This window comes from Penicillium chrysogenum (assembly GCF_028827035.1).
Source record: "Penicillium chrysogenum strain IBT 35668 chromosome Unknown utg000002l_segment0_segment0, whole genome shotgun sequence".
NCBI lineage: Eukaryota > Fungi > Ascomycota > Eurotiomycetes > Eurotiales > Aspergillaceae > Penicillium > Penicillium chrysogenum.
The window spans coordinates 6,773,918-6,786,477 of record NW_026622750.1 but is presented as its reverse complement, the minus strand read 5'-3'; the positions used below and the strand labels follow the sequence as shown (position 1 = coordinate 6,786,477).

Genomic DNA, 12,560 nt, shown 5'->3' with positions numbered 1-12,560 from the left:
TTATTACAAGACTCCCACAAAGAACATGACAGCCATACCGGTATATCGACGCGGTAAATGAGTGGAATTGCAGTTGCCGAAGGCATGAAACTTATGAAACTCATGAAACTCACTAAATGACTTGCATGGGAAGCTTGGCTGTGGAGCTTCCATGTCCATGTGGCCCTAGAGGATGCAGATCGGTCTTTGTTTCATGGTCTATGATCTATTCGATTCGTACTCCGTATGTTACGCAGACTATCTGATATCGTGACTCTGGCCTAGTACGGGGTCGCTTGCATGGTACGGCAGTTCTGCAACTTTCATGCAGATATCCATGTCGAGAGTCATGCACCTCGCAACGGGAACCGAAGGGTTGTATGTGGTACTTGAGCAGATTTGAGGCATCTATAGGTTTACACCACACGTGGTCTAATCCAAAGGTGAACGCTATTATCGCTGGGACAGACTTGGTCATTTACTATTCACACAACTACTCTGTACTTCCACCCATATCAGCCCGTTTGACACACACTACCACACGTCCTGCACGTGGGGTAGACGGAAGTTGTCCGATTGATACAGATCGTCGTCGAATGACTCGAGACAACCCTCCGATCAACGACGTTTGTTAATGCAATCGACCAGACTAGCTTGGACAAGACATGCAAGCCAAGAAGCAAGGCGGAAAAAAAGGCTCTTGTAAAAGGACACTCTACACTCTACACTCTGCCTCTTCTGCATCTGCATCAAAGCGGGGTTAGAGTGAAGGAAGATCCTTGACATTCACTTTTCTCCCCGAAGTACATTGCACTCCATTTTATTTTATTCTTTCTTTTCTTTCTTCTCTAATTGCTTTTGCCAGAATCCACACGGAAGCCTGCGGCCCGGTCGAAAGCAGATTGTTGTATGTTGCATATATTGCCTATATTAGCCATCTTAGGTATATATAAGAATATATAAATAAACAGGGAACAACACGTTGCACGAAAAACTGCGTTATTAACATGTGGTCTAGATTTACCCCCTGAAACCAAGTCTCCTATATTTCTGTCACAGTCATCTGGTCCTTATCCCAAGGGCTACAACATACATACCCCGAAATGGGGTTATTTCGGGCTACCGCATGGTCAAGTGCACACCTCTGCACCACATGGTCATGTAGCCAGAAGAATATCTACAGGGTAACGATTCATTGAGCTCTTTAGGATTAGGGGATTACACATGTCAGAGTCAATGCGAGTGTTGCAGCATTGTGGAGTCGACTTTCTCAACATCTTTTGCTTTTGACTCCACTACGCTCGTTGTTTCACTGGAAGAAATAACATATTCTTATTTTAAGGATGTCATGCTATTCCCAGATAATGAATCCACCTAAATAATCCAAAGCCTCTCAATCATATGCATTTCCCTGCGTTAACATCCATATCGCATGGTACCCCAGTGATCGGTGTCCTGCATGCAGAGTAATATGCTCAACACAACTTGCCACCAGCCCCTCCCTTTACCATTTGTGGGTAAAGACGTGAGAATTAGACCTGTCATTTCCAACACATGGCCACATGCATATGTTGTATGTCGAAATGCCGCGTGTTTGGAGGGGCCAATTAGATAGAGCACAGAATGTCGATGTCGAAGCACGGGATTTGCGAATATATCTTCCTGAAATATATTTACCTTTCAAATTGACTGTGCGAGTAAGGGGATTCAAAGAAGCATCACCATTACCATAATTAGAGATACAAATACTAGCGAAGGATCAACAATTGCCTCTCTGAAAGACCAGCCATATTTGAAATCACCCATGTTGTATGTACGGGAATACTCCGTACATGGGATCCATCTCCAAATCCCGATATCCACTCTTATATATGTAACTCTTGGGACCTACGCAGATCATCAAATCCTAATCAAATGACCTCCACTCCTATCATCTAGCTCGAGTTATACTTTTATAGTGATAACAGTGGTATTCCGTACGTAAAACCCCGGAGTTCACCACCAGACGTACCCCGTATCGGGAACGTGCATCCAAGCAAGCTTCCAAGGTTGGAAAGAACAAGGATGACGTGATGGGATCATTCTCAGGGATGGAGATGATCGGCAGATTTGAATGGAGGTCAGGGTCAGGTAGGTTTGGGAAATTTGCCAAAAAGGGAGCCCTGGAGCCCTCCTGGGGGGGTGCTTGCTAAGCATTCCGATGTTTTCCTACCTAGGTAGCTATATGTGTATGGTTTGGGATATATCCGATACCGGACGCTTGGGTTCGGGGCATATGTGGGACTTAAATCCCCTAGGGCTGGCATGACATGTATCTTTTTTTCTCTAACATTCCGGGGACTGCTTGTGCACGATATATACGTTACGTTTGGTTGTTATGCCGGTTTAATTCTTGTATAAAGTATGGAAGGACTCGATATCGATTCCAGAATAACGCAGAAGAATGACTGGAAACAATTAAGCTGTATTCCAACTACAACTCATATCATGATCTATACTGTATACATGTAGTCAGAAAGCCAAATGCTATGTTTGCCGGCGCAAAAAACGCAACACAGTAAGACATGCTCGCAATATATCCAAATTGCTGACAGGTCTATTCGCGCCACCACTGGCCCAAAGCACCTCCGGAGCCAGCCATCTCAATCACCTCCTCGAAACTGATTTCCACACGGAACATCTGCCCGTCAGCAGTGCCGTTTCCGCTACCCACCGGAGTCACCAGTCCCCAGCTGAGCAGCTTTTCCCAGGACTCTCGGGCCACATCTCGGCCCCAGACACGGCCTGGTGTGGCAGCAGCTCCCGACACCGAGGCAGATGTCTTTGCCGACGTCAGAAGCCGAACGTATTCTGCGTATGCGGCGGGGAAAGAAAGCGCCAGTGGTCCCATGCTCTGCGACTGGGACCCGTCGTTTCCGGGGTCGAATAGGGCTGCTAGGCGCGTTGCGGCTACCAGCAAAGCGAGTGGCAATGACGAGGGACTGGATGATGTGATGGATGTGGAGAAAGGGAGGGGTGCTGGGTCGGGGCAATCAAGGGATTGAGAAGCGAAGCTTTTCGGAGTTGGGACTTCGGGTATGGGTGTGTCGGGGATCGATACACTATGCAGCAAGTCGCTGATGGGGAGAAGCGCGCTGTTGAAGAACTCCTTTGCTGATTTGGTTTGGTTGTAGATGCGCCTGAGGTGGAATTGGAATTCTTTGTCATCCCACATATGCTATTTTCAAGAGCGAGGTTTAGTAACAGATTCGATTGCCTGGATAAAAGAAAATATGATAGATCTTACCTTCAGATATTCCTTCCATCCCCCAAGCAGGCTCTTCCATTTTTCTGACTCCACAAGAGTGCGTTCGGACCCAAGTTCATCTGCAATATCAGCCATTTCAGCATCACTGAGATCCAGGCTCCCTAGGCAAATATCCGAAAAGGTATCGAAGGATCGAGCTAGAGGAACATAAGTATATCGATGACTAAATCGACTCTTGACACGCTTCTCGAGCATCTCGGTTACATCGACTTTTGTCGTGAGCCCAATGACCGCGATGGGGGCTTTGCGGGCTTGGGCAATGTCAAACAGATTATACAGCAGAGTCTGCCGTGGGTGGGTAACGAATAGGTCGAATTCATCCAACAAGATCACAATGGACTTCGCAGCAGTCTTCGACGCTGGGTCTCCAGAAGCCCCGAAAAGCTCCTCTGGGTGTGACAACAAAGCCAAGAGCGTCGCCATCGTATCCGCATAAGAACTAACCTTGGCTGCATCATCCTCGGTATGCATTTCACGGCCAAGTTGGCGCCACATCTCTCGCAAAGCTAACCGATCATCTGTATGCAAAAATCCATTGAGACGAACGACGTGGAAATCATTGCTGTGGTCCTTTCTGAGGGACGAAATGATGGATTCCACAATCGCGGTCTTGCCGCATCCTCTGGAACCAAGAAGAAGCATGGAGTTACCCTCTCCGACGGAGACGGTCTGTTCAATGAGCTGATGAACCTTTTGGTATTCAGATTCGAGTCCGCGCACTGGAATCTGTCGTTTCCCTGACAGCTTTTCGAGAAGAATGGTCGAGAGAATGCGCATTTCGTCCTCAAGGCCCGTCTGGCAGAGCGCTTGGAACATTTCAGCGTATTCTGGCAATGGCTCGGAGCCGTCCGCAGGCTCATGCGTCTCTGACTGGTCATGATAAAGGTCTTGTTGGAGTTGCATCGTAACAAGGTCATCCAAGCCGTCCTGATACTCAGGCGAAGGCGACTTCTCTTTCGGCTCTGTGGCCAAGGCTTTCTTAGATCTGGGTTTCGCGGTGCTTCTCCTCGATCGGGTCCTTGTAATTGTACGACGGGCGGGCTCCGGGGACGGCTCGTCGAGGTCCATATCATCATCGTCATCGTCATCCTCTTCTTCTTCCTCATCCTCCTCTTCAAATTCACGCTCACCTCCGTCTTCCATCGGAGATTGTCGCGGCTTTTGCGCGCTTCGGGTGGCACGCGCACTTCGTGCAGGAGTGGTAGCTGGTTTTCTTCTCGACGAGGGTGTTACGGCTTCTTCCTCGTATCTCTTTGGTGTTTTGCGCTGCCGTCCACTTGTTCGTGTCCCAGCCCGCGCCGGAGTCTGTACCTCATCTTTATCGTCCTTGCCACCTTCGCCTGTCGTTTCCGGGTCTGGGTTGTCTCCGCGGGTAGATCGACGCCGTGATACACTTTTCACTGGCGTGGGAGAAGTTCGGTGGTTGTTGGGAGATGACGGGACCGAGAATACGTCTTGAGTATCATTCCCCATTTCGATGTCTCCATCAACATCCTCGGAGACCCTTCTCCTCTTGGGTGCTCGGGCCATGGCTGTAGTTTGAAGAAACGGGATCGCTGGTATAGGGGAGTACTCAATTCGATGGAAACCAAGCTTCGTCAGGGCGAGGTCGCAAGCAGAAATTGCTCGCAGTTTTCTCGTTAGATAAGGGTTTGCGCCTGTGTCAATTAGGATCAAATTCAATCAATGCTGTCTGTTGCCGACCAGCTTGAGCCTAGGAGCTTTCGCCCCGAATGTATGGACTTACAGTGAGAAAACCAACGGCCTAGTCATTTATCAAGGCCAATGAGTGCAGCCCGTCTGAATCAAATTCGAACAGGAGACCCCTGCGTGGTTCAATTGCTGGTTCAATTGCTGGTCCAATTGCTGGTCCAAGTGCTGGTCCAATTGCTCAAAGGGTCAACAAATTGGCCGATTTTCGCCTCAGGCCGAGACGCGTGTCGCGAAGTCAGGTGCTTCCCGAGGTTCTCCCTTGCGACTTGGAAGATTTGTTAGTCGACTGGTTCTCCTTGATATTGTCTTACTACATATGTATAGACAAGAACATTTTCTTTCTTTGGTATTGACTAGAACTCTCAATTGGAATTCGAACAAGACAGACTTCAAGAACCGAAGCCGAGCTGTATTATGCAGTAACTGAACAGGAAATCCACCACATAGTACATATGTAGTCCTTCGCAAAAAGAATCATTTTGAGATGAACATATGTCAAATCTAATATGTTGAGAGATGGATATATCTCCAATTCAAGCATATCGCATATCTGATTTTGTACTGTACTTGGTCGGCTTCATCACAGCCGAGGTCCAATCTGGTGATCCGAGCCCTGTGGGGTGTACTTAGCTTCAGCTACTGCTACTTCCAGCGCAACGCTGCTTCTCTAACCCATTTAATTCTGTTTTCTTTCAGACATGTCAGATAACGCAGATAACGCAATAAGCGCTCCGTCCAGAAAACTGGACGAGTTCGAGGAGCTCGTCTATGAGTATACAGGGCGTATGGGAATGGGGAATGAGGGAGTAAGTACCATGTGCAAACATTCAACATGTGAACTGCATCTCCCATATACGCAGCACTAGCACGCATGATTGAATTCTAGCTTACCCCTATCTCAATCCAAAGCACTGGGACGTCGATGCCCGCAGCTGTAACCTCCGCTTCGAATCCGCAACCCGCGGTCCTCCGGCTACAGTCTCGTTCCTGTTGACGATCACTCCTCCGCTGAGCAATTACATGGGTAACCTCCACGGCGGTTGTGCTGCTACTTTGATTGACGTTCTCTCAACCACTATCTTGTTGGGCATTTCCGAACCGGGCAAGTTCTCGTTCGGAGGTGTCAGCCGCAACCTCAAGGTGACATACCTGCGGCCTGTACCTACCGGAACTGAGGTGCGTCTTGTTTGCGAGGTTATCCATGTTGGAAAACGGCTGGCATTGCTTCGCGCTGAGATCCAGAAGGCGGAGAGTGGTGATGTTTGTGTGATTGGTGAACATGAGAAGGCCAATACCGACCCGGAGGTGACGCAGAGGATTTGATTCGATGTTTGGTATATGCCGGGTTCTTAAGAGGCAGCTACTGGGATATAAATTTGTATAGACTTCATTTGTATCAATAAAGTTGTCAAATTCTAGCCATTGTACGAGCGAAGATCCTGTAATCGATGTGGTAGTGACCGGAAATATTGTGCTTCGTTTGTTTGATAGGGAAGGGCTGAACAAGAACAGAGACGAACAGAGACTATCGCACATGTCCAAGAGAAATATAATCAACCAATCTAAGCAGTACTAGATTATCCGATTGCCAAGGCGAGTAGGCCTTTTTACTCTGTGGCCAGCTGCTGGTCTTCCCGGAGACCCTCAACCTTCAACTCCTCGCCAGTGGCACGGCGGTACATATCACGGACATCATCTGGGAGAAAGGATTAGCCGACAAGTCCTATATTCTCCAATCAGGGAATAGCTTACCAGTCGTGGTCTCGAAGTGTGATGTCGCGTCATAGCTCTTAGAGATGAAGATGTTGGACTCCTCGCCATTGTCGATGGGCTCGTAGAGAGGAATGGGGGGACCCATGAACTTCTCCTCGATCTTGCCCAGTCGCTCGAAGCCAGGCTCAAGCTCAAGGTGGTGGTTGGCATCGTTCTCGGCGATGGTGGACACGATGGCGATGTAGTAGCCCTTGGGGCAGACATTATGCGCAGACGAGACCATGGCAATGTAAATGTCTGGAGAGGTTAGTGCTCTGTCAATAAATCGGGATTGTATAGAACTAACCGTGCTTGCGTCCAACCTGAGACTGGGGAATGATCAGCTGCACAGAGTCGCTGCTGTCGGTCTTATCGATGGGGTGGTTCAGAATGCAGATAGCCTTGAGCAAGTATCCGGTGACCTTGGACTTGCTCGGGAAGTAAGAAGGATCAGCGATGATCTTCTTGGTCTTGGTCTCAAACTTCATGGCTTCGGATTGGTCGTCACGGTCCTTCATCGTCGCCTTAATTCCGGAGACCTTGCCGTTCTCGTAAAGCACCTCGTCGACGTCGGTGTTCAACATGTATGTACCGCCGTAAATGGCAGACAGACGAGCGAAACCCTGGGGCAGCTCGCCGAGACCGTAGAGAGGGTAGATATATGGCGATTTTCCGTAGCGTGCCATAGAGTTGACATACAGGCGGATACGGTTAATTGTTTCGACGGCGGCGCCACTCTGGTTGATATATTCGTCGGAGGGGTACAAAGCCATGGAGTGACCGACGAAATCACGGGTATTATCCTCGAGGCCAAACTTGTCGTAAACCTCCTTCATCGTGCACGCATGGATGTTCAATCCTGGTGGGCATTAGCTATCTGCTTTGGCAAAACCCCTGGAGCTGACCCAAGTTACAAATACTCACCCTGGTGACTAGCTGGGTCGTCCTCCTTGAAATCACCAACCCACTCGAGGAACTTCTTGGCACGTCGCTTTTCGAACAAGCCCATGAGCGATGAGCGGAGAGCTTCACCAGCATCCGAAGGCACCTTGGCCACGGTCGCCTTGGGACCCTTGCCTTGCTGGACATAGCTGCCAGCAATCTGCTTGAACTCGAGGTACCGGGTAACATCCGTGGACACCAAAATGTTGGTCAACTCCCCATTGGACATAAGCAGCTTGGGGACCAAGTCGATGTTCCAGTCATTCACCCTCCCGTATTTCTTCCATGGCTCCTCGCCGGGGCGGACGTTGCCGTATTTCTTGAACAGCTGCAAAAGGGGTGTCAATAGGGCGACTCTGGAATTAATCGGTGTACATACTGCTTCGATGTTGACGGAAGCTGCTTCTCTATGGTAATTGTGAGCTATTTTGATCTTGGTGCCGTCATAGCGAGCTTCTCCGACTTACCCTCCATAGTGGTCGTTGCGATCGATGTGAAGGACCTTGTTGCCCTTCACACTGAGCACACTATAGTCAAAAACAATGAGAAAATTGCGGAATCACTAAAAACCAAGCTCAAAAGACCTACCCAGACAAAACACACTCGGTCAGGCCTGAAAGGAACTGGTCAGTTGTTGACTTTGGGGGGATGGCGGGGTAGCAACATACCAGTGCCGAGCACCACAACATCATACTCTGGGGCAATCTCGTCCATAATGAATATGGAAGATACTAAAGGTAGAGAAAAGTAGAAAGAAGATTCTCGAGAGAATGAGGAGAAGAGAAAGTCGACTATCTCCCCGCGGATCAACGAAGCGGTAAGAAAGGGGAACTACTATTTGACGGATCCGCCACTAGTGAGTTACCTCACGATATTAATGACATGGGATAATTTGGCTTCAACGAACCCCTGAATATGTATATCCCTGGGTTCATTTCATCTCAGGGGTAAGTATGATCAATTCCCGAGATTCTTAGGTACAGGTCTAAATTAAAGGAGGTTTGTAGCGTCGGATGACGAACCAACTCTCATATATCCAATGTATACTATGTATAATTCGACATGCGCACTACTAAGATCACCTTGAAAAGCTAATGTTACATAAATTTGACAATTGAGACTCGGCTCAAGTCTCCCCCGGCCTGGTGTTGTGCCTGAACCCTTTTCCCTCAAGCTTATTGGTCTTTCCCTTGGGCTTCTTCAACGCGCTCCTGCTCAACCTCAAAGTCCTCGAGTCCGTAAAAGTTCTCAGGGCGGTACCCGCGCTTGTACATTCGTTTCGCGTCCTCCCAAGCATACCAACGTTCACGTAGAACGTGCTTGATGTTCCTCATGGTGCTTCGAATCTAGAATGATCAAATGGGTCAGTCGGGTCTAGACAATTCCAACCGTCGATTGACTGTTGCCTCGGAAGTAACGAAAAAAAAAAAAATTTCTCCCTGCAGCTTTCCAAGATATAGATGAACAAGACGGCCTATACAGCCGGGGAAAAACTCACCACCTTGTCCCGTTCCTGAGATTCAAATCCACCGTAACCAGCCTGGATTCTCTCTCTCTCAAGATCCGACGTGGCAATGCGGTTTCGTTCCCGGACGCATACATGCCACAGACCGTGGAGGTCCTGCCAATCCCTTTCGCGGAGTTCTTGGATAGCCCAAGCACGACCTAAATTGCCAACATCAGCACTGCTCGTAGCACGTTCAATCTATAGGTTCAATCTGTGGATTGGGGACAAACAAACTAACCATGGGCATTGTCATATTCTGGGGTAGGTAATGGTTGCCGGTTAGGGGGAAGAAGGCCCAGAGTCCGTGGTTGGGATCTGTTTCCCGTGGCTGCATATCTTTCGGCGACACAGGTTTGGGCAATGGCCATCTTGACACGACAAATGGGGTTCTGGGACCGGTTCGATGGATGGCTGATACACCACGGTTTTTGCTCTTGTCGCGTCGAGGGTTGGCGCCCACGGAGGCAGTGGAGGAAAAGCTTGAAGACTGGATGGCTGACAGGGTCACGGATGGGTGAAGTGATGGCGCGAGGTAAGTGGGAGGCAATTCAGCCATAGCCAGCCCCCTCAGGCGACTAGCAATGCGTGGAACCTGCTGCATGATTGTGATGGCTTTCCCCAGGATGGTCGGAGTCGGAGATTGATGGCCTTTCTTTTCGTGGAAGGCGGCAAGACTGATCACGTGCCACAACCAACCCAAGACCAGCTTGGATGTTGCCAGCCTCGGGTTCGTCGGGTTCTTCATATCTTTTTTTCCTTTTCAAGTCGTATGATTTCTTTTAATTCCATTTTCCAAATCCAGGAAACGAAAATCCCAAGTACCTTTCCTTCAAAGATATCTTTAGTCTTTACCTCTTAGGCCTTGTTTGCCGCGGTTAATTACAGACTTGGCCCGTGCATTCCTTAGCACCCGCGCGTCTAACCGCCCAATCGACTACTCGGCGGAGCAGTGCCGCATCAAGCGTGACCAAGAGGCCTTTGTGGATTGCTCTCCCCTCCACAGATTCACCTCCGGTCTATTACTCGGCCAGTCCTCTTTTTTGATTTTTGACATACCCCGGAATAACGGGAATTACCTTCTTGTTAAGAAATATCGACTATGAATAGGCCAGGTTCGTCATTTTCCTTCAATGCCTTCGCAAACCCTTATGCCTTTCTTATCTTTCACCAACGTCCGCGGAATACTTGATATAGTCAGACTTGTTGCTATGCTGGGCTATACTCTCCTTGGCATTGAGAGTTACCTAGCACTATGGAAGCATCGGGGAGTCCAATCGCACACCTTGGGCCAGGTGGTTTTGCATTTGCGACCGAGGCATTTGCAAGGACATGCCCGCACATTCCTGTGGCGTTGATCTGAGCAGCTCTTGATGCGACGATCGTGCTGACTTGTCACGCTTGTGCCAGATCCTGGCCCACAGCCGCTGAGAGACATGTCCGGATTCCCCACGCAATAGCAAGCACAAGATCGAACTTCATCATTAGTCCGCGCGATTGTCAAACGGGAAACTGGGTGCGATTGCCTCGAGTCATATCTTCTGGACACTCAAGATCATTTGAATGAAGGGATGCTAACATAAGAGTATCAATAGGCGGCGGTGCGAATTGGAGTTTCAATTTACCTGTTAGCGGAACATCTGGCCTACCGGGCAATCAGCAGCGCACAATGGGAACCATGGGAAGCTTTGCGCAAAGTCTTGGAGGATCTCAATCTGCGGCACCACTTGATCTCTCGTAAGTTCTCTGTTGTCATGGTTTGCAGTGGTCTCCTGTATCTCTAGGCCTTCCAATTTGTCTCCGAACTGACGAGGTCGGTGATTCTAGGGAGTTTCCTTCGCTATCAGGAGCATCACAGCAATCACAATCACAAACTCCCGGTCAGCTAATGTGGGCCAACGCAAGTCAACGTGCTGCTCAGCAAACACCTGTCCAAAGACAACAGCTCCCTCCGACATCGCAAACCCCCTCTCGTTCCTCCCAACCCCAGGGCCTTCCCACACCCCAACAATCGCAACCGCCGCATGATGACATGTTTCCTTCTGGTGCGCAGTTTGCCAATCGACTTGATGACTTTAGAAATGGTGGCCAGGGTATCAGCAGCCAACTCGGTGCGGGTGGCCAGCCCCAGACAGGCAATATTGAGGAGTTTCCCCCTTTGGGTCGCAATTCTGCTGCTGAGCTCCCTCTCGGTCGGACTGGTTCGTTGATGCAAGGTGCAGGTTTTGGGGGCTATGGAACTGGTCTGGGGGGACCGCGGTCACCAGTCAGCCAAGTACCCAATGGCATTTTGGGACACGAGAAAGAGGTAGGTCCCTACAATTGGCTAACCTTTTAGGCGGCACTAACTTTACAGCAGGACTTGAACAATGGTGTACTTCCAGGCCAGCGTAACTTTAGCGATCCACAACAGCTACAGCAAAGACAGCAAGAAACTAGCGATGGACAAGATGTCTCTACTGCGCCCCAGAGTACGGAGCAACCGCCCCTCGCGCAGATGAGTGAGCTTGACAGATTTGGGTTGGCGGGCCTGCTACGCATGATTCACAGTGAGAGTCCTGATGTTGCAAGTCTCGCTGTTGGCCAAGATTTGATGACACTAGGATTGGATTTAAACCAGGCGGAGTATGAGTTCCTTTGTTCCCATGCCATTTGACACATACTAATATGCTTCTCTGCATAGGCCTTTGCACACATCGTTTGCTTCACCATTCGTGTCATCAATGTCAGCAGTCCCTCTGGAACAAGACTTCTCTTTACCGGGTTGTTATAATGTCGCCAATATCCAACCGCTCCAGTCTCGCATTCCTGGGTTTAGTGATGAAACACTATTTTTCATCTTCTACAGCATGCCTCGGGATATAATGCAGGAACTAGTGGCTGAGGAATTGATGGGCCGCAAATGGCGGTACCACAAGCTTGAGCGGTGCTGGCTGACTCGCGATGAGACATATCCTGGACCCGTTGATGTGGAGCGTGGTGTGACCGAACGTGGTGTTTATCTTCTGTGGGATTCATCTGCCTGGAAGAAGGTCCGAGTAAGTAACTTTCATCCTTTGCTGGTTAAAGAACTGGTTAAACTAACCTTGATCGCAGCGTGAATTTATTCTTCGATATGAAGACTTGGACAACCGGTTGGATCCTAACCGAGGTGCCGCCCGCCCACCTGGGGTAGTGCATCATGCCTCATGATTTGAAGTTAAAACGACCTAGGCGCACGCAGAATACAAGCAATCAACCATGGCGTTCGGTTTACTGGTCTGTGTTATATTGCTCAGGGACGGCCGATAGTACATTGACCTTCGGGATAAGGCGCGTTGATTTCTCTGGTATTAAAGGGCTATGTGGGAAACCAGGATACGA

General features: G+C 49.3%; 5 protein-coding genes across 5 annotated transcripts; 2 read left to right on the top strand and 3 right to left on the bottom strand.

The window, feature by feature from the left end:
* Positions 1–2,575: 2,575 nt before the first annotated feature.
* Positions 2,576–4,816, bottom strand: N7489_005806 (origin recognition complex subunit 4; the record flags this gene model as incomplete). The annotated part of the gene is made up of 2 exons (XM_056711558.1): positions 2,576–3,196; positions 3,266–4,816. The coding sequence occupies 2 exons, from the start codon at positions 4,814–4,816 to the stop codon at positions 2,576–2,578; spliced, it is 2,172 nt and encodes a 723-aa protein (XP_056569979.1).
* Positions 4,817–5,697: 881 nt separating this feature from the next.
* On the top strand, positions 5,698–6,322 carry N7489_005805 (PaaI family thioesterase; the record flags this gene model as incomplete). The annotated part of the gene is made up of 2 exons (XM_056711557.1): positions 5,698–5,805; positions 5,909–6,322. The coding sequence occupies 2 exons, from the start codon at positions 5,698–5,700 to the stop codon at positions 6,320–6,322; spliced, it is 522 nt and encodes a 173-aa protein (XP_056569978.1).
* A 284-nt stretch (positions 6,323–6,606) lies between these two features.
* Positions 6,607–8,407, bottom strand: N7489_005804 (secretory pathway gdp dissociation inhibitor; the record flags this gene model as incomplete). Its single annotated transcript, XM_056711556.1, has 8 exons — positions 6,607–6,695; positions 6,752–7,009; positions 7,059–7,610; positions 7,676–8,021; positions 8,073–8,100; positions 8,161–8,220; positions 8,282–8,306; positions 8,362–8,407. 8 exons carry the CDS (start codon positions 8,405–8,407, stop codon positions 6,607–6,609), a joined length of 1,404 nt encoding a protein of 467 aa, XP_056569977.1.
* A 461-nt stretch (positions 8,408–8,868) lies between these two features.
* mrpl4 (mitochondrial 54S ribosomal protein uL29m) lies at positions 8,869–9,945 on the bottom strand (the record flags this gene model as incomplete). The annotated part of the gene is made up of 3 exons (XM_056711555.1): positions 8,869–9,039; positions 9,192–9,398; positions 9,439–9,945. 3 exons carry the CDS (start codon positions 9,943–9,945, stop codon positions 8,869–8,871), a joined length of 885 nt encoding a protein of 294 aa, XP_056569976.1.
* An 822-nt stretch (positions 9,946–10,767) lies between these two features.
* Positions 10,768–12,389, top strand: N7489_005802 (NOT2/NOT3/NOT5 family protein; the record flags this gene model as incomplete). Its single annotated transcript, XM_056711554.1, has 5 exons — positions 10,768–10,934; positions 11,025–11,505; positions 11,557–11,822; positions 11,881–12,235; positions 12,294–12,389. Coding segments are annotated over 5 exons (1,365 nt in total), but the record flags the coding sequence as incomplete, so codon positions are not given.
* Between the last annotated feature and the right edge of the window lie 171 nt (positions 12,390–12,560).